Here is a 20,714-nt window from a genome sequence, read left to right on the forward strand (position 1 = left end):
TCTTTGCATGAGGTGGCCAAAGCATTGGAGTTTCAGCTTTAGCATCATTCCTTCCAAAGAAATCCCAGGGCTGATCTCCTTCAGAATGGACTGGTTGGATCTCCTTGCAGCCCAAGGGACTCTCAAGAGTCTTCTCCAACACCACAGTTCAAAAGCATCAATTCTTCGGTGCTCAGCTTTCTTCACAATCCAACTCTCACATCCATACATGACCACAGGAAAAACCATAGCCTTGACTAGACGGACCTTAGTCGGCAAAGTAATGTCTCTGCTTTTGAATATGCTGTCTAGGTTGGTCATAACTTTCCTTCCAAGAAGTAAGCGTCTTTTAATTTCATGGCTACAGTCACCATCTGCAGTGATTTTGGAGCCCCCCAAAATAAAGTCTGACACTGTTTCCACTGTTTCCCCATCTGTTTCCCAGGAAGTGATGGGACCGGATGCCATGATCTTCGTTTTCTGAATGTTGAGCTTTAGGCCAACTTTTCCACTCTCCTCTTTCACTTTCATCAAGAGGCTTTTTAGCTCCTCTTCACTTTCTGCCATAAGGGTGGTATCATCTGCATATCTGAAGTTATTGATATTTCTCCCGGCAATCTTGATTCCAGCTTGTGCTTCTTCCAGCCCAGCGTTTCTCATGATGTACTCTGCATAGAAGTTAAATAAGCAGGGTGACAATATACAGCCTTGACGGACTCCTTTTCCTATTTGGAACCAGTCTGTCGTTCCATGTCCAGTTCTAACTGTTGCTTCCTGACCTGCATACAGATTTCTCAAGAGGCAGGTCAGGTCATCTTGTATTCCCATCTCTTTCAGAATTTTCCACAGTTTCTTGTGATCCACACAGTCAAAGGCTTTGGCATAGCCAATAAAGCAGAAATAGATGTTTTTTCTGGAATTCTCTTGCTTTTTTGATGATCCAGCGAATCATCAAGATTCACGCAAAAAATTCAAGATATTTCAAATCTTGAAAGATGATCTTCTATAGTTGTCGGAAATAGCGGGTGTCGTGGGAGTAGAGTGGAAGGAGGAATTAATTCTCCAGTGAGGAAAATGAGATGTTCCATATCAACTAGTATTAATGTGCATGACCCCTGAGGCTATGTGCAAATCCAAGGCAGAGAATATTTCGTTTGATAGGAATCTAGCAGAGGATGCTTCTGATTACCTGACCCTTGATTTCACTTAGCGAGAGTCGCAAGATGTATTCAGTGATGCAAATTAGGTTCTCCCTTCTCCTTAGCCATTCTGATATGATGAATACCCCCCTTTCCAATTTCACACGTAGTCTCCTTATACCCCTTTTGTCCAGAAAGGGATTTCTTATGTATGTATAATGAATATAAATATAGGTTTTAGGAAGCGCTAATGTTTTAATGAGCTAGAAGCAGGCAGACAAGAGAGAGAATAATTGAAGGATTAGTCAACATGGGGGCAATTTGACTTGAAAGCAAAAATCTGAGCAGGAAATGTCTGGGAAAAAATGAGAAGAGGAATGGAGTGGAAGGAGCTCATTTATGATGTGAGCTAAACCTAGTAGAATTCTGTCTCAGAAGGTAAAAAGTGAAAGTTTGTATGGGGAACTTGACCTAGGCCAGCTATCAAGGGAAAGCAACTAATTCAAAAGACTTGGTCCAGGCAGTATGGAGCAGCTGCATCTCTTAGAGGTGTCAGGAGAAGGGAAAGTTTTGAAACCAAAGCCTAATTTATTCCTGGAGCCCAAAATAGAAGCTCACTAGAAACCTTGCTGTCTTAGGGCAAAATTAAGAATGACAAAACTGATGTCTTAGGACAAGTCAGGCAATTCCTCTAACATGAACCACCCACACCAATTGAAATAGAACAAAAAAGATAGTAAGTTTAGTGATGTGAAATTTAACTTAAAAATCAGAACTGAAGATAGACATGAAAATGAAATGTTTTATTTCTTCCTAAAAATACTTGGCTATTAATATTTGTTTTGAGTTCCTAAACAATATTAATAGAGAATGATAAAACACAGTTGACTTTTGTAGTTGATACCAGCCTCAGAATGCCAGAAGGGAGATTTGTCTTCTTTCAACTTACACTACTCTGAGAATGGCCTACAATTTTTTGAAGAGTCAGAAACTGGCTGGAAAAGGAGAAAGCAGGATTATTTAGTGGAGTTGTTTGCTAGGCCCATGATTTGGAGGATTAACAGTCAGGGTAACTGTAGCACCATAGAGTCTCTCATTTGCCTGGTTTCCCTGGGATTCCTCACACTGGCAGTGAGTCAGTTAATGGAATAAATATCTTGATAGCTCACTATATAAACTATGATGATAATAAGCGTAGGGATAGGAAAAAAAAATTGAGCACTCTCTACTCAACACTGGCTGAGCAAAGCATCTTGCATGGATTAACCTGTTTAACCCTTCCAACAACCTTATAAAATAAAGATTATTTTTTGAATATATATCTCTTTCTTTGTCTGTGTCGGGTCTTATTTGCAGAACGTGGCATCTTCGTTGCAGCAGGCGGGCTTCTCTAGTTCTGGTGCAGGCTTCTCCCTAGTTGTGGCCACAGGCTCAGTAGTTGCAGTGCATAGGCTTCGTTGCCCCATGTCTTGAGGAATCTTAGTTCCCCGACCAGGGATCAAACCCACATCCCCTGCATTGGAAGGCACAGTCTTAACCACTGGACCACCAGGGAAGTTCCCAAAATAAGGATTGTCTCCATTTCACAGAAGAGAATTGAGATGAGAGAAGTTTAATAACATAATTTAAGTAACCACTATAGAGTTTCAGCTTCAGAGAAGGGGTTCCAGAGGCTAGTGACGGCAACCCCCAAGTCTCAACTGCAGAGGCTAAAGGGTATAATCCCCATTAATGTTTTGGATGATAGTAGAGGAAGTGGCTAGTAAGAAATGGGAGTGATTTGGCTTATGAATATTTTTCTATTCTTTAATCTCTTTAATGTTCTTCTCACCCTCACCCTCTCACCCTTGTCATCTCGCCATCTTGCCCTATAGGTTGGCCGCTAGATCAGTTCTGACTGTCCCTAAATGTGTTGGGGTTTGAGGTCTGGGCTGAAGGACCAGAGGCCATCTGGTCATGTGCTCATAGTAACTCATCAGAGCATAAGAAGACAATCTTCTGTTCATACCATGTCTGCTGAAGCTCCATTGGCCAAAGCGACTCATATGATCAAGGTCAAGGGGCTGGGAAACACATTCTGCTGATCCTGTGGCTGTGACTCCAGTATAGATATCTAATTCTTTTATAGTGGAGTAAAGAACTGAGGCCACAATTGAATTTCTCCCTCCCTCTTATCACTTTTATTGCTATCATATTCTTAGCTGTTTCTCACTCTTATCTTGCTTTCTAAATGGATATACATCTCATTTCTAATCATTTGGTTTTTAATATCTGAGTTGCTCCCCACTGGCTCAGGTTTCAAATTTTACTTTCCTTGAAATTTCTCTGATGCCTATCGCAATACCATTCACACAGAGAGTATTCAGCAAATGGTGTTGACTGCCTGCTGTCTTTTAAAAGCACATCTGGAGAGATACTGAAGGCACCTGGAGTTATTACACTGACTTCTTAGTAACCTGGCTAACCCAGATGGCCTAGAGACCTCAGCTGCCTTTACCCAGAGGAAAGTACTGTGTTAATGTTGCTACTTTTCAGTCGCTAAGTCATGTCTGTTTCTTGCAACCCCATCAACTGCAGCCTGCCAGGCTCCTCCAGTATCTCCCGGAGTTTGCTCCAATTCATGTTTATTGAGTCAGTGATGCTATCTAACTATCTTATCCTCTGCTACCCCTTCTTCTTTTGCCTTCCATCTTCCCCAGCATCAGGGTCTTTTCCAGTTAGTTGGCTCTTCACATCAGGTGGCCAAAGTATTCGAGCTTCAGCTTCAGCCTCAATCCTCCCAGTGAATATTCAGGGTTAGTTTCCTTTAGTACCGACCGATTTGACCTCCTTGCAGTCCAAGGGACTCTTAAGGGTCTTCAGCACCACAATTCGAGAGCATCGATTCTTTGGTGCTCAGCTTTCTTTGTGGTCCAACTCTCACATCCGTTCATGACTACTGGAAAAACCATTGCTGTGGTAATAGAGTCCATCAGTCCTGTTTGAAATTATCAGAAAGTCCATGAGTCAGTCATGGCTCAACTTACATAGGCACTTGTCCTCCTATATCAGCCTTATGAGGCTTGATTTCTTTCTTACTGTCTTAATCATCACAATGAGATTCCTGGAGCTTGGTATAAGTCAGTTTGAAGGAGCTTTTCTTTCAAGTCATGTTACTAAATATTGGTCTTTGAGGGGTTGTACAGCCAGCAGCACTGGATATTAGATCTAGTGTTTATCTCCACAACTCAGTCACCTTGCCAGAGCCTTTAGTATGAACTCTCGTCTTCCCAGATCAAATGTAAACCTGAGCTTCTAAATGACTTGGCAATCTACTGACAAATCCCACAGTCTGGCATTCTGTTCACCATGTGCGATGGTCTCAGAGCTCAGTGTTATCTGCCTGACAGCTCATATAATATTTACAGGTTGTTATTCGTGAGGAATTTTAGTTAGCCATAAAGATTTTCACAGCCATGCTAGACATTAGAGGTCTCATTCATCACTCTCGTGACCTTCCCCTCTGGAATGTAGCCCATCTGTCTCAGCTGTTGAAATCTTTATGGAAAACCTGCCTATCTTTGAAAGTTTAGTAAGTGATCTTAAAGTTTTCATTGAATCTTTACTTTTGCTATACGGTATAGATATATAAAATACTATTCTTATTTTAATTTAATGTCTTGGAAAGTGTTACATTTAACTTGACCTTTCATTTAAATGACAGAAAACTTACTCTGGTTACAGGAGCTCTATGGATCACATCAAAAGAAAATAGAAATCATACAGAAAGCAATTGTGGTGGGGGAAAATGATCTATACGTACACACACATTTGCTATTAATAACTACCTGAAAACTGAAACCCTGTATTATAATCTTAATTATGACCTTAGGAAGTGAAAAAAAGTAGAAATAAGTTTTTCATGTAATTAATTATTATAAGAGCTTCCCTTGTGACTCAGCTGGTAAAGAATCTACCTGCAATCGGACCTGGGTCCAATCCCTGGGTTGGGAACATCCTCTAGAGAAGGGAATGGCTACCTACTCCAGTATTCTGGCCTGGAGAATTATTATATAGGAGACCAGAAACAAATTCCACAAATAAATGAATCAAACAGGCTGGTTTGTAGGGCAGAAGAGAGGGGTGACTAACCCTGCTGCATTCACATTGTTCTCCCGTCATGCACCATTTCTCAAACACGTAGTTAGGACCTAATACTGCTACTTCCCCTCTGTCTACCTGCTCTATCAACTTGTCTGATCTGGTTCAATCTTCAGCACTCCTGTAAAACTGCTCTGTCGAGATCAACAGTGATCTTGTTAGCCATGCATATTTCTCTTTTATACCCTTAGTCCATTGGAATCCACTGTAGCTCATACTTCACCATCTGGTCATCCTCGTATTTCATCCTACTTCACTCTAGTTTCTACATTATCTTTTTTGGCAGCTTTTCTATTGCCACTACCATTTTGGTGCATTCCACAGGGTATAATTCCTTTGACAGCCTTCTTTCCTTAAAAGAGTCCAGCCATGAGTCTTTTCTGGGGGTCCAGTGGTTAAGACTCTGAACTCCCATTGCAGGGGCCCTGGATTCCATGCCTGGTCAGGGAACTAGATCCCACATGCCACAACTAAGACCTAGTATAGCCAAATAAATATAAGTAAATATTTTTTAAAAAAGAGTTCAGCCATTTTTATAGCTTCGGCTACTCTATAGTACCTACAGTCTTGATCTTTCACTTGAGTTTCAGTGAAAAGACCCATCTTCCAAGTATTTTCATCTAAACACATAATTTTTCTGAAATTCACCTTCCAGTTTATTTTTCCTGTCAGTGAAACTCCTAATTGCCTACTAAATACATCTTAGAAGTATAGAGTCATCTATGATTTCTTGCTTTCACTGGACACAAAAGTCACTTACAAACTACCTCTCAAACTCCACTCTCCTGCCTCTAATCTATATAACCTTTTGTGTATATAGTACCTCAAGAACAATCTTATCTTTTCATCATCCAAATCCTCTGATTATAAAACAGTCTGTGACCTGCTATTTCCCATTGTATCGTATATGAACTAATCTGTTCAACACTCACACTGATGAATAGTGGACAAATGGTCTACCTAAAGAATGAAGATTCTGTTGGGAAGATGGCGTTGGTCTAGGCAGACAAAGATGAAGAAAAAAGTTACCACAAGCCTAGGCAGTTAGATAATGTCCAAAGACTTTTCTCTCTGGCCCACTTTATACTATATGAGGCACATTCATAGTAGTTAAAACTGGATCTGAAGGTGAAAGACAAATGCTGCCCAGTTGAGACAGAGATTGATTCCAGGACTACTACTATTCAGACAGCATCCCATAACTATGTGATAGCAACATGATTTGTATGGTGATTAACATTTTGCAAAACAATTTCATATTGATTTTCTCATTTTATCCTGATAACATTTCACTAAAGGAGGTATCATTATTCCCATTTTGCATACAAGAAAAATAAGGCTCAGGAAGAAAACAAAACTTGCTTAAGATCATGCAATGATGATGGTGTCAGGACTCAAATCCAGCCCTTCTGAATCTGTGTTCTGGATACCCTTAGTGATCCAGATACCCCTCTAGACTCTGAGCTGGGATTTGAGGTAGAATGCCAGTGTGCTGAATGCCTTTCTGATCTCAAAAAGTTTATAATCTATCACGGAAAGAGGAGATGGGAAAGGCATGTTCTCAAATAGTCCATTGAATTACACAATATATCTAACATGCCTTGAGAATTGTACCAATGGAATGCCATTGACCTGTTGTGGACCGTAGATTTTCTCTTCCCACCTTGACCAGTAAAGAAAGACTCCTCTTGGCAAGAACATAATTTATCTAAAGTGCCTTTAAAATGTTCATATCCTTGAATCAAGTAAATATACTTCTAGGAATTTTACTTAAGAAAATTAACAAAGATGTGTGCAAAGATTTATCTGCATAGATGTTCATTGCAGCCTTACTTATAACAGTGAAAAACTAGAAACAACCTAAATTGTCCCAAAGAGGGAACTTCTAAAATACAGTTTAGTACTTCTACTAATGGAATACTGTTCAGTCGTTTAAATGATGTGAGCAACCACAGATGGTTTGGGTAGGTGAAAGTGGCTAGTTAGAAGCAGGTTTGGCTGCATGTAACAGAAAACTCAAATAACAGTGACTTGCACAAAGTAGGAGTCTCTAAGTTTCTCACACAGAAATTCAGAGATAAACTGAAATGATAGCTACATATTGGTCAAGAACTAGATTTCTCTATGATACAAATGAATGTGCTTACAAAACAAAAATAGATTCACAGACTTAGATAACAATCTTACAGTTGCCAGGAGTAAGTATGGGAGGAGGGGATAGTTAGGAAGTTTGGGATGGACATATATGCACTGCTATATTTAAAATGGATAACCAACAAGAGGCTGCTATATGATACAGGGAACTCTGCTCCATATTATCTGGCCTGAATGGGAGGGGAGTTTAGGGGAGAATGGTTACATGTATATGTATGGCTGAGTCCCTTTGCTGTCTGTCTGAAACTATCACAATATTGTTAATTGGCGATACTCCAATATAAAATAAAAAGTGTAAAATTTTGAATTAAAAAGTGAAAGAATAAAAGACTTTAATAAAATAAAGTTGAAAAAACAGATTTCTCATATACTTTTAAATTTTTATTTGTTTTTTATTGGAGTATAATTGCTTTCTAATGTGTTAGTTTCTGCTGTACAACACAGTGAGTCAGCTATATGTATACATATATCCTCATCCTCTTGAACCTCCCTTTTTCTCAGCCATTCTTAGTGCATAATTCTTATAGCCTAAGTTGTGAGGGTCCTGCCCATATCCCCTCTGACATTCACCATAGCCAGGCTTACCAAAACTAGACTTCCAACTACACATACCTGTGACTCTGCCTTTAAGGGCATCTCTAGCCATCAGCACCTGCTCGTCAGCACAAAGGGCATACCGGAAGTGCTGGGCAGTTAAAGACTTGCCCACACTCCAGGAATAGCCCTCAAGCAATAAATATTTATTTATTTATTAAATTCACCATTCCCTTCCCCTTTGGGTGTGCAGGGGATAACTCTTAAGTGTGTCCTACACTTAAGCCTCAGCTGCACTGAGCCCTAGCTGCCCAAAGCAGTAAAGCATCCTTGATCAGCTTTCTTCCCTTTCCTGACTCACTTTCAGCTCTTCTCCCAGTGCTTCCCTCCATCAGGACTCTAACTCCTCGCACTCAGACCCTTGTGCCTGTCTGTTTCTGGGGAGCTGCAACCAAGATGGCTTCTGTTCTCCTGGTTACTATAGCTCCAAACATCATCACATCCAAGGCAAGAAGAAGGCAGGTGGGAAAAGGGCAAAGCTGCCTCTCAGTTCAGTCAGTCTTTGAAAGAACTTTCCCAGGAGCCTCACCTGAATACCCTCAGCTAACATTCTCAGGACCTTGGGAACATTGCTGCACCCAACAGTTACAAATGCTGTTACCAAAGAGACTTGGTGGCAATCCAGGATACACTTGTTACTAGCTGTGTGACCCTTTACTAGCTGAGTTAGTTTACTGACTGTTTCTGAGCATGGGTTGCTTTATGTGTAACAATGGAATAGCGTAACCATGGTGGGCATTTGGAAGGATTACATTAAGAAACCTACAACGCGTGGTACAGAGTACGCATGCGATAGCTGTGTTTTCTCCATTTCCTGAATCATCTGACTTTAACTTTGAGTAATAAACCAAAATTACCATCTAATACTTACTGATTTATGACCTTAGACATGTCTTACCATGTGATCTTAACTGATCATCTGCAAAATAAAAATAATAATACCCACCTTACAAGTCACTCTGACTATATCAAATGAGCTATTTGAAGTCAAATTTCAGGCACAGAGAGGGGTTTTCCTTTCTCCCCCAACCCCTCCCATCACTTCTTCTAGATCAAGAATTTTCAACAAAGTGATATTGCCCCCAAGAGGGCAAAAATTGGTTTTGGGGAGATGTAAAACTCATTCTCTTTATATGTGAAGCACAGATACATACAATGCAGAAACTGATACAGATATAGTATATCTGTGGCATAGGGTGATTAGGAGCAAAAAATAGACTGAAAAAATAGACTTCAGTACATGGAAGTTCGGTAAAGAGAAATAAAGATGTTTTCTGTGTTGATCTTCTCAGAAAGAAAAGACACCTGGAATAGGGGACAGAGAGTGGGGAAAGGTTGAGAAATGTTGCTCTAGAGTCAATCTTGATAGACTAAGTCCATAAAAACCATCCTTGGAATCTGCATGCTTCTGAGCTGGCCTATCTTCCCCACTGCCTTTTTCATAACCCCCACAGGTGAGGTTTCTCTTTTGTCCCCAGTGAATTGGTGGGTTTTATTTATTTTTATAAACTGTCCCCACTTTCTTTTGACCCAAGTTTTGTCGTTAAACTTCAAAACCACCAAATATAAGAAAGGTAGAAAGATTACTGACGTAGGAGGGTCTGAATTCCAGAGAGTGCATTTTTGGCACGGGTTAAATAATACTACCTTTCTTTCTAATTTTCTGGTTAGGCCCCTGTGTTGATTAAAATAGGGCTTAACATGAGGGTGCTTCCCCTTGGCCCATTCTGTTCATCATGCATTAGAAAATGGTAGAAATGAGAACTTCCCTGAAACAGTGGGGCCTATGCTGGTGATTTTCAAAAACACCTCGGGCACGACATTGAATCCTGTCACCTCGAGGGAGGAAAGACATTTGAAGGTCGAACCGTTGCCCTTTCTTGCTGTTGATATCATACTGCTTCTGTAACCAAGGGGAAATGCAGAGGTTGGTTTTGGAATAAATAAACTCATGTGTAGTTTGCTATTTAAATTCAGTAGACAATACCACACTGTGCTGCTGCCATATGATAATGGATGATTTTTACCCTTGAGAATCTGAATCACAAAGCTGCATTAGAATTACATGTAGCAGTTATAGAAACATCTGTATAAGAAAATACCAAAGGACAGCAGAGTGTCATAAAAACTATTTGCCAGTAAATCTGCATGTGATGGGCTAGTAAAAATGGACACGTCAGGCATAAGAGATGTGTCTGCCTATCGTGTAGGCTAGCTTTGTGAGGGATGACAAGCTTCCACTGGTACCTTGAGATAAGAAACAGCTGTTGTTGGCATTGGCATTCCTTCGAGAAGTGAAATGATAATTCTGAAACACACTTACAAGAGTTACCATATATTTGACCAATTTTGGAATATATGCAAGGCCAGAATCCAACAGCCCCGAGCTTTTGCTCAACAACCTTTTAGCAATCTCCTGAGGAGGAGTAATGATTCCAATCGCATAGAACCGTTGTCTGATTGTGTGTTATTTCTAAAGCAAGTAGTTGCCGTGTGTGTGTATGTGGTAGGGATAGAGGGCAGGGGCAAGATGGAGGAAGGCTGTTATTTTTCTTTTTTATTGCATCAGGGACATTTTTTGGTATAAAATTTCCGACTTTCAGACAATGACTGCAAAGCAGTTGCTTAGGTGCATTTATGAATCGTGAGTCGAAGAGGGAAAAACATCTTTCAGCACAAAAGCTTCGCTGAATCTCACCATCGGATCTGTTTAATAGCTACACAGAAAGGCAACGAGCTTTTATTTTAGAAGGTAAAAAAATTCACCATTTTCATATATAATTTCTATAGTCTCTGTAAAAATTAATAAAAACTCCAATTATAAGAGCTTAAAATTTCATATTGATTTGGAACTTACCTTTTTGTAGAATTTTTTTTTTATTATATCCATTCAGCTTTTTAGTTCAAGCATATTTTTAACTACTACTCTGGCATTTTCTGGGGAATTTTCTTTTCCTTTTAATGTTTAACTGTACAAAGTCCACTATAGATGCCTGGTGTGGGTCTGGCCATTCGCTCAGCAGGCATTCCACTTTTCCTCTGTTTCCTGCTAGATTTTCTGCTTGAAGGTTGTTCCATTCAGGCAGAGCACCCCTACCCAGCCAGCACCCCACCCAGCAGCCAGTAGAACAGACTCTTCTGCTATCAGAGGACATTCTCGGCAGCCTCCAGATCAGACTTTCTGGATGAGATGGTTGGATGGCATCACCAACTCGATGGACATGAGTTTGACCAAGCTCCAGGAGATGGTGAAGGACAGGGAAGCCTGGCGTGCTGCAGTCCATGGGGTCGCAAAGAGTTGGACACGACTGAGTGACTGAACAGCAACAGAATAATAGGGAACTGGAGAAGGATGATCAGACAAATGGTGCAGCTCAGTCCATAGCAATCTTGATGAAATGAAGAACCATTCCTTCTCCGCTTAGCCATCCATAGCCTTGGCAATACAGTCAGTGCAAACTGGACCAAGTGCTCCCTGGAGTTCTCTTCTACCTTCGGATTTTATGCTATGGTTTTAAGAAGTAGGCACCCTGAGCAACCAGGAGCCATGATTTCTGGCTCTCCACCATGTTTCATGCTAGAGAAGGCTTGGGTTTTTAAGTTCCCATAAGAGCAGACTGCCCAGTCGGCTCAGGGAGTTCAGCCTAAGTCCTCAGATCGGGTCTTATTACTCTTTGTACTAATCTGGTCAAGAAAATTGTGTCCTAGAGAAGAATAATGGACAAGAGAAGAGTTGGGAAGACAATGACAAAGGTGAAGGAGAGAAGAATAGAAAAAGAAAGGGAGAGTTTGGAGGCAGGGACTACTTCCAAACAACAGATAAATGTCTTTTTCCTCCATATTAAAAATCTGTCCACCAAAATGAAATGCCTTAATTAGCAGCTAAATACAGATTCATGTCTTATATCTGTTACATGACATATCGCCAAGGTACAAAGCAGCATGTCTGGTTGAAGGTTGGGTGGTTTGAGCCCTCTATCACTCTATATAAAACAAAGAGTCTATCGTTTCATTACCCTTAAATTGTCTGGCAGTGGGCAAAGTTTTATTAGAAGCTGTTCTTTCATATTATGCAGTGTGGTCAAGGATATATTAGCTTTGACGTTTTCTTACATCTCAATACACTGTGGGCTGAATTTACTGTGAGACTAGTTTAGAAAGGAGATTTTCATAGGAGGAAGTAATGGTCAACATCAGCTGTGCTTCAACTTATAAGCAGGATGAAAATTCAGGGGGAAAATGGACATACACATAAAATTACTGGTTGTTAATAAGAATGCTTCTTATATTTATATGCTTGATGCAATTCTATGTCTCAAAACTGGAGTTTCTTAAAACTCTGTTCAGGAGGAAGATTTTATTATTAAGGAAATGGTATAACGTCTCCTAACATGATAATTTTCTCTTAAAGAAGCCAAAAAACCCCATCATATTAAACTGCACATAAAAGGTTGTTCAACTTTGGAAAAGAAAAAAAAACAAACACAGCACTACAAGTTAAGCATTTAAAACACAGTTTAAAAGTGATTTATTTGAGTGATATACAATCAAGTTGTTATGAAATGAATTCCCAGTATGTGAAATTGAATTTCACCTGTAGGATCCATCACTCATCACCAAAGTTTTATTACACTCTAGTATCAGGTGCCATTCTCTCACTTGGGGTTATCTTTTCTAATCAGATCATGCTGGTCACCTGACATTTTTGAGGCACCAATTAAAACATGTCATGAGTAAATGAAATTGAATTCTGTTCAAACCAAATAAAGAGGAAAACTAGCATATCAGAGTGATAAGTACTTTAGTGTCAATAACTTAGAATATAAATATATCATAGAGGGATGTTTCAGCTGCTAAACTAATAAAACCCAGTCAATAGAATAGTAAAAGATACTGCGAAACAGCAATAGGAAGTGTTATAAGAACAGCACCCAATGGAGACACATAAGGGAAAACCTGTACACATTCAGTTTCTTATCTGCTCTATAGGTATAGCAGTGGAACGTTTTTTGTGTTTTTTTCCTTTGCATTTATCTTTGTGCCTGAATGAGTTCAATTTCACTTATATCAAGACAGAAACTTCAGAACAGCATGTTAATCCGTCCTGTCTTCATGGGCAACTGAACAAACAGACCAATATCAGTGTAAAATTGTAATTCTGGAGATTAATGCTGTCTCTCTTATTTGCCATGAACTTGACCTCTTTGCCTTTCTTTCCCCCCTTTTTTTAGCTTCTGTCCAGGGTCCCTGGGAGAGAGCCATCTCACCAAACAAAGTGCCCTACTATATCAAGTAAGTTGAAAACATCAAGTTCTTAAAGAGGCATGTATTTTGGCTAATATGTATATTCACAGATGAATTTATTTTTAAAACTCGATGTTAGCCTGGCCTACAATACCTCGTTCTTTCTTCCCCATAGAAGCTTGGTTAAGTAACTCATGCTACAGCGACCACTGAAAACTTGCTGATGCCACAGGGAGGTACCTTTCGGAAAAGTCCAGTTAATGCAGCATACACGTTTTGGTTTGTGATTGGAGGTGGTGTGGATTTTGCGCAATAGAGTAGAAACTGCCTATAATATTATGGAGAGTGGCAGTGAATACTTACAAGAACAATTTTATTTATCCAGGGATTTTTCCCACATTTCTTCTTTAGACAAAGATGGAAGGTGTCTGCAGCTATCTGTCCACGGACTGTTTTAGGTGAATAAATACTTGATGTACCCAAAGGCAGGCAGTAATAGTTCTGGATTTGTGGAGCGGAGGTGTTCATTCTCAACACATAGCACTCGGCATTTTTCACATAACAACAAAAATGATATTGTTTTCGGGGGCCATTTATGTCAGTCAAAGGCATACATGTTCTTAGAAGCACCTTCTCCAAGATGCTGTATGAAATACAAATTATGATACATTGGGTTGCCATGAAAGAGAGAGGAGAGAGAGTATTGAGTTATTATGGTACCTTAACAGTTACTCATCAGTTGTGTAATTGAGTCCAGCTTACATTTAAGTTTCAGTTGGCTACCTCAACAACAATTTAAATAAATCAGATTCAGGAAATAGTCTGCCATACCAACTGAAGTCTTTGAACTTGCTTCCACTATCAGTCTGACTAAAAATATGAAACGTTTTTCCATCTTTTCAGCCTGCCATCTTTTATTGAGTCTGTTTTTATTCTCTACTGCCCATCAATCCTTCATAATTCAGTTCTCAAGCAATAAGGGCAGTCCTAGATTTTCATTACTACAGTTCTCAAGAAATTGGATTTCATGCCTCAATTTTGTTAACTCAGAAGAATGGGATTGAAGGGATGTTTTTGGCTCCTCAAGGAGAGCTATATCCTTTAGGAAAGGTGGTCTTACTAAATTTTTCCAGATAGGGTTTCTCTCACTTTAAAAATTCTACTTCAGTGTGTTTTGATCCTACTTAAAAATTTCCAATTTCCAATTTGATTTTATTATTTTTGTTGTGTATAATTATTTAGTCACTCTAAAGTACATGGTTTAATACCTATTTAAAATCACCCATTCTCTTAAATAATGTACTGATTTTTAGACATGAACTGTATTGCTTTACTTGCACTATATATTTTGTGGAGCCATTTTATCCAAATTCCTCCCAGTCGTCTCCTACATCAGTGTCTTCATCATCACAGATTTCCATTTCTGACTAAGATCTGCTCCTTTTTCAATCCATTTCTAAAACTCTCACTTTATCCAATTCCCGTATGAGCTAAAATACAAACTCCTTTTGTAGCCCAGATGTTAGGATCACCTGAGAGTCTGAGACATCTTTAAGCCATCATTCTCCAAATTGTTACCTGTTTGGGGTTCATTAAGTGTCTCGTGGGATTTCTAGAGTACCCCCCTCATGCCACTGTCCTTTCCCTAAATATGTATCTTCTCCCTGATGTTACATCTCCTTTGAAAGATCCCAGCACAGTGCTGTGAAGCAGTGGAAATGAATTCGGTCCAAAAAAATGGAAAGTAAACAAATTCCAGAAAAGCTATAATTCCTCCGTGTATCTTAGACTCTTACTGCTCCTCGATAGGATCAGAGGACAGCCACTCTCCATTTTCCTTCCTGTTTGTCACCAGCTTGAAGATTATGGTGGTGATTTTGGGAGGGGCACAGATCTGGGAATAAGGAAACTTGACTTCTGGTCCTGACTCTGTGATTAGTTGATTGTATGGCCTAGGGCAAGTCACTTGACCTGCACAAAGCTTGGTTTCTCATTTCTCAAATGAAGAGTTGGACTAGATAACATCTAAGCTCCTTTTTAACTCTAGGAATCAAAAGTGTGTGACTGGTTCCATGGTCTTGTCCAAATTCAAAATCTTTAAGATCTCAGCCTTCTTTTTCAAGAAGTTTAATCTTTATTTTCTTAATTATTTATTTTCATTATTAACAGAATATAAATTCTCAGTTTTAAAAATAACACAGAAATTCTATTTTTCCACTGTGAATTAGCTTCACATATGCCCTCTCAGTCTACTCCAGTTTCTCCAGGTTCCATAGGAGCTTTGGTCTTGGTGTTTAATTTAGCACTATTATTCTTCCTAGTTTAATGGTAAGAAATATAGAACAATAGACAAGAAAATGAGCAAAGAGGTGAGTATAGAGATCTTAAAAGCCTCTGAAGTGATCAGTCCCTTGGAATGAAGAATTACCTAATTTCTCAAAGATGTCCTTGAAACTTTACAGAGATCGATTCTCTGTACAATTATAATCTCCTTGAAATTAGAAATTGTGCAGTTTCTCAAATATACTCTTAAAATGTTAAGCCATAATATAGGGAGAACACATGTTCAGAACATTGTCCATAAACAGATTATTGATGTCCTTTGTGATTTATTATTGCACATTACTACTCTCTAAAATATTCTGCTTATGCCAAATGACTTTGTACAAAATCCAATGGACCTCACGCCCTGGCAGATGGCATTCATAGTTGGAGATACCTTATTGGTCCACCAATAACAATAATGATAGTATTTGTAATGACATCATTTCAACCAGCTCCCATTTGTCCTCATCTTATTTGTCCTGATTTCCATGCAAGAGTTTTAAACCACATATGTCCAGCTGCAGAAACAAATGTTTCCTCTGGATATTTTTTAATGCTACATAATAGTTCCTTTTCAATGTTGAAATAAACTGATCATCCACGTAACAAGAAGTTTCTATACCAGTAGCACAGTTCCAGTTAGTTGCTGAGTCGGCCACTCATCCTTGAGGTTGTAACAATATCTTCTGCTCTAGATAGCCAATCAACTAACATTTACGCCTGCATCCTAACACTGACTTTTCATATGATGCTAAGAACCTGGATTTTGAAACTTCAAACTACATGTTTGTCTAGTTTATTAGTCCACAGTGTACATCATTGTTACAGTCTTCATTTTCCCTTCCCCTTGGGGCTCTTCTTCTCCTTGCCAGCCTCTCTTTCAGGTTATTTGATTACAGCTTTCATTGCCACTGAAAAAATAATCACCAACAATGTTCAACCTGTTACAACTGCCTTTTCCACTCTCTGCCATTTTGTAGTTTTTTGGCCTACTGTCAAACTCATGAAAATTTCAATATAATAGCCTTTAACCAGCTGCTGCATTCTGTTAGAATTTCTTTCACCTTTTTATGTTGCAGACTCCCATATGGGTAAACCACGCAGAGCCAAGAGCTGGGACTCTCTCTTGCTTTCTTAATGAGTTAGAAAATTATTTTTCTGTGTTCTGGACTGTCAGAAGAATTTAGGAATCCCAAACTTGCATGCAACATGTTTTTGCATAGATGACATAATAAGAGCATAAGAAATCGCACACTGGGTTAGACGCACAGGGCCACTAGCCCAGAAGTCTGACCCACATGCAAACAACAATAGCTGTGTTGTCGATTAACCTAGTAATTTTCATTTCAAAAATATCAGGATGCATCATGACCATTTCTTACAATGCACTGTGCAATCTATTGGCATTGAGTATATCCAGTGGTTTCTTAAACTTTTCCCATCCTCCCCTTCAGTCCTGTCTTAGAAATAAGTTCTATAAACTTACTGATTTCTCTATAAATAAATAAAGATGTACTTCGGTTTCTCTTTAATCTACATCCCTTAACCTCAAGGGGCGGCCCCAATTAAGTGCTATAAAATTCACTGAATACAATTCTATTTACCCAGAGTCGACTTTAATCTCACATCCCCTCACTACCTCCTTTTCATTTTCATCTTCCCAGTCTGAGAGTCTAATCTTTTTTAGGTTTTCAGTCTGCCCTTGAATGAAAGATAAGCATTTCCCTTGATCATCTTAGTTGTTTTTCCCTGGGTCTTCTCCAGCTCTGTTATATCTTCCTTGGGGTGTCATGACTGGAATGGCCCAAATATTGGTTATTAAATTTGTTAGCATCATCTCTAGTCTCTGTTCACTCATGAAGAAAGTAAATGCTGTTCACAGTCTCCCATTGATGCACACGTGGAGAAACCAATTGAGGTCATACCCATTCTACATATATTACTTCTAGCAGAAGGTTGGTTTGTGGCTACTTATGTGTAATACCAGATCAAGTGTTTGACCTTTTATTTCTGCCAGCTGTCTCTTGGGAAGGATTTGATTTTTAGACAAGCTGGTCCTTTTCTCCTGCAAAGACGCTGTGGTTGCTAAATATCAGGAGGCATTCAGTAATGAAGCTTGGGAGAAACCTGCTGACTCAGTCACCAGCAGTACATTGCACCAGCAGTACATGGCATCATTATAAATATGTCTGAGGCACTTCACAAAAGCATGAAAAAGGGGGTTCTCGGGAACATCCTTACTGTTCAGCTCTTTTTAACATACAATGTTCAAGAAACAACTCAGGTCAAAGGAGTGTCTGTCCTTTCCTGCTAGTTATTTTGGATGTTGTCTACATTGCTGTGGGTGTCTAATAACCTTGATCTGTCCTCTCCATTCTCAATCCCAGGCATGTTTCTCCAGTCACCTGTTGCATCTGAGTTGCTCATCACTTTCTGCTGGTTTCTGCTTAGCAAAATGCGATATAAAACCTCCCTGGTTGAAGCTGACAGTCACTTCAGTCAGCATTTCTTACTGCTATTGCTGTGTCACTGCCAAATTGGCTGACTGGAGTTCTCACTCTCCTGTATTCCTACGGCTACCATCCCTGTAGTTCTACTAGACCAAGCATGTGATTCTCGGCATGAAATTTTGGCCATCAGCCTACACTCACCTTTTGCTGTTTGTGTCCTCTTGTATCCTGTTGATCTTTTCGCAGTTACACTGATGAATCTTGCTCTGAGTACCCGTGCTCCCTAACTCCAGTAGCATCGGAGTTTTGACACCACCTCCCTCTGTACCATATTGCCTCAATTTCAATTTTCTGGGCAGTTTTTCAGATTCCAACTACCTCCTATGTTTAAAGCATATCTTGCCCTCATTCTTGCTCCAGCTCCCTATTATTTGTGCCAGGAGTTGTTCTGCTTCAAGTTTGGGCTGAGTTTATTTGTTCCTCTGAATTATTGACTTCTATTTTGCTACGTAATATTTATTTAGAGAGGGAGCAATAATTAGCTATGTATCAGCTGTAACAGCAGTCAAGATGCTAAATATCTGTTGGTTAGAATGTGGTGGAAACCCTTCTGATGAGACGGGTTCTTTAAGTCTTTATTGAATTTGTTGCAATATTGCTTGTGTGTTATGTTTTGGTTTTTTGGTTGTGTCCTGTGGGTTCTTAGCTCCCCGACCAGAGATGAAACCTGCACCCCTTTTGTTGGATGGCAAAGTTTTAACCACCAGACTGTCAGAGAAGTCCAGAGGTGGGCTCTTATTATTTAAAAAACACACTGGCTTATGATATAAAGCTAAGCAAACATTCCCCCATGTCTCATTCATGATACCTTACCATTCTAGGACTGCTACTAATCTTCAGATGTTCAGTTTGAATGTTGGTTGGGATTGGCAGAGGTGTCCTTAGTTTTTCTCAGAATATAGTTTGTGCTGTTTCTGGTCAAATCCTTCACATGTATATTTTTCTTCAAAATACACCTTTTAGCAGCTGACAAGACACTATGAAATGGGAGAAATAGTAAATAGATCAGGTATCAGATGACCTGAAGTCTGATTTCAACTTTGCTATTAACTATTTGACCAAAGGTGAATCACGTATCTTCTCTGAGTCTCAGTTTCTCCATCTGTCACCTGAAGAGGCTGAATCACATGATATCATAGGCCATTTCCAGTCCTAACATTTGCTGATTTTATGAATGTTGACTTTGAAAGAGAAATTATTTATAATAGTTTCCAGAGGAGTGAAAATGAATCTTCATATCGCCCTTGAGGTTTCTTATTGCACCATCAATCTTACCAGGATAGAAAGGACAAATACTGTGAAACTTTTTCCTTAACTGTTTAGTACCACTGATAATAAGAAGCGGATGTAATAGAGAATCAGCTGTCAGTCTTTGAGGATACTGGTGAGTATCTCTGGGTAATTAAATTTGTGGAATCACTGCCAGAAGCCTGGTGCTCTGACTTTTCAAAAGGCTTTGTACACTGAGATAACCCAGAGGTCAGTCTTCTCTGCTGTGCTTTCTCTTCTGCAGTTTGATGCTTCCAGAGGTCATATTAGCTGAGTCTCATTAAGCTCTGCAACCACAATGAAGGAATGGTCAGTAATGTGTACTTGATGATATGATCTTGAAAACAGCTCAGCTTAAGATGGTAACTGAAAGAGAGTGCAGGAGATGCCATAGTGTCATACAGGGTGCTGATTCTGGCCTTTGCTTTTGTACATCTTGTTGGTCGCTGTAGATGTTACTATCTTCTGTCTCCTAAGGCTCACAAAAAAATCTCACATCTTTCCTTACAGTTTCATAAGCTGATACATAGAACCTCAACTGAGATAATAGAGTTCATGAGGATAGGTGCTGTGTGTCTTTTTCTAGCATAGTACCTCACAAATAGCGTGCGCTCAGTAGGTATTAGAATGAAAGAATAAACAAATGCATACAGGAAGTTGCACATGCTTTCCAGTTTCCTGGCCCCTTTTACTTTCAAAAAATCTTCAGGTGTCTGTGTGTGCATTTCGATCTACTACCCAAATGTGTCTCACGTATCCTCTAGTTTTGTTGTTGTTGTTTAGTCACTCGGTCATGTCCAAGTCTTTGTGACTTCATGAGCTATAGCCCACCAGGCTTTTCTCTGTCTATGGCATTTCCCAGGCAAGAATACTGGAGTGGGTTGCCATTTCCTTTTCCAGGGGATCTCCCCGACCCCGGGATCCAACCCAAGTCTCCTTTATTGGCAGGCAGATTCTTTTTTTTTTTTTTTTAATTTACTTCTTTTAATTGGAGGACAATTACTTTACAATATTGTGATGGCTTTTGCCATACATAAGTATGAATCAGCTGGCCACAGGTATACATATGTCCCCCCCATCCTGAACCCCCCTCCCACCTCCCTCCCCACCCCATCCCTCTGGGTTGTCACAGAGCACCAGTTTGGATGCTCAGCTTCATACGTCAGACTTAGCAGGCGAATTCTTCACCACTTTGCCACCAAAGTGTGCTGAGTCTTACATAGAGTACAGTCCATGGAATTCTCCAGGCCAGAATACTGGAGTGGGTAGCCCTTCCCTTCCCCAGGGTATCTTCCTAACCCAGGGATTGAACCCAGGTCTCGTGCATTGGAGGCAGATTCATTGTTAGCTGAGCCACCAG

General features: G+C 39.7%; 1 protein-coding gene across 1 annotated transcript in view; it reads left to right on the forward strand.

Moving 5' to 3' along the window:
• The window catches only part of DMD (dystrophin), a 1,795,368-nt gene that overhangs the window by 1,558,413 nt on the left and 216,241 nt on the right, over window positions 1–20,714 (forward strand). Inside the window, exon 57 of the mRNA XM_068961890.1 lies at window positions 13,238–13,298. Coding sequence (XP_068817991.1) covers window positions 13,238–13,298 — 61 coding nt within the window. The remainder of the gene's footprint in view (window positions 1–13,237; window positions 13,299–20,714) is intronic.

This window comes from Capricornis sumatraensis, chromosome X (assembly GCF_032405125.1).
Source record: "Capricornis sumatraensis isolate serow.1 chromosome X, serow.2, whole genome shotgun sequence".
NCBI lineage: Eukaryota > Metazoa > Chordata > Mammalia > Artiodactyla > Bovidae > Capricornis > Capricornis sumatraensis.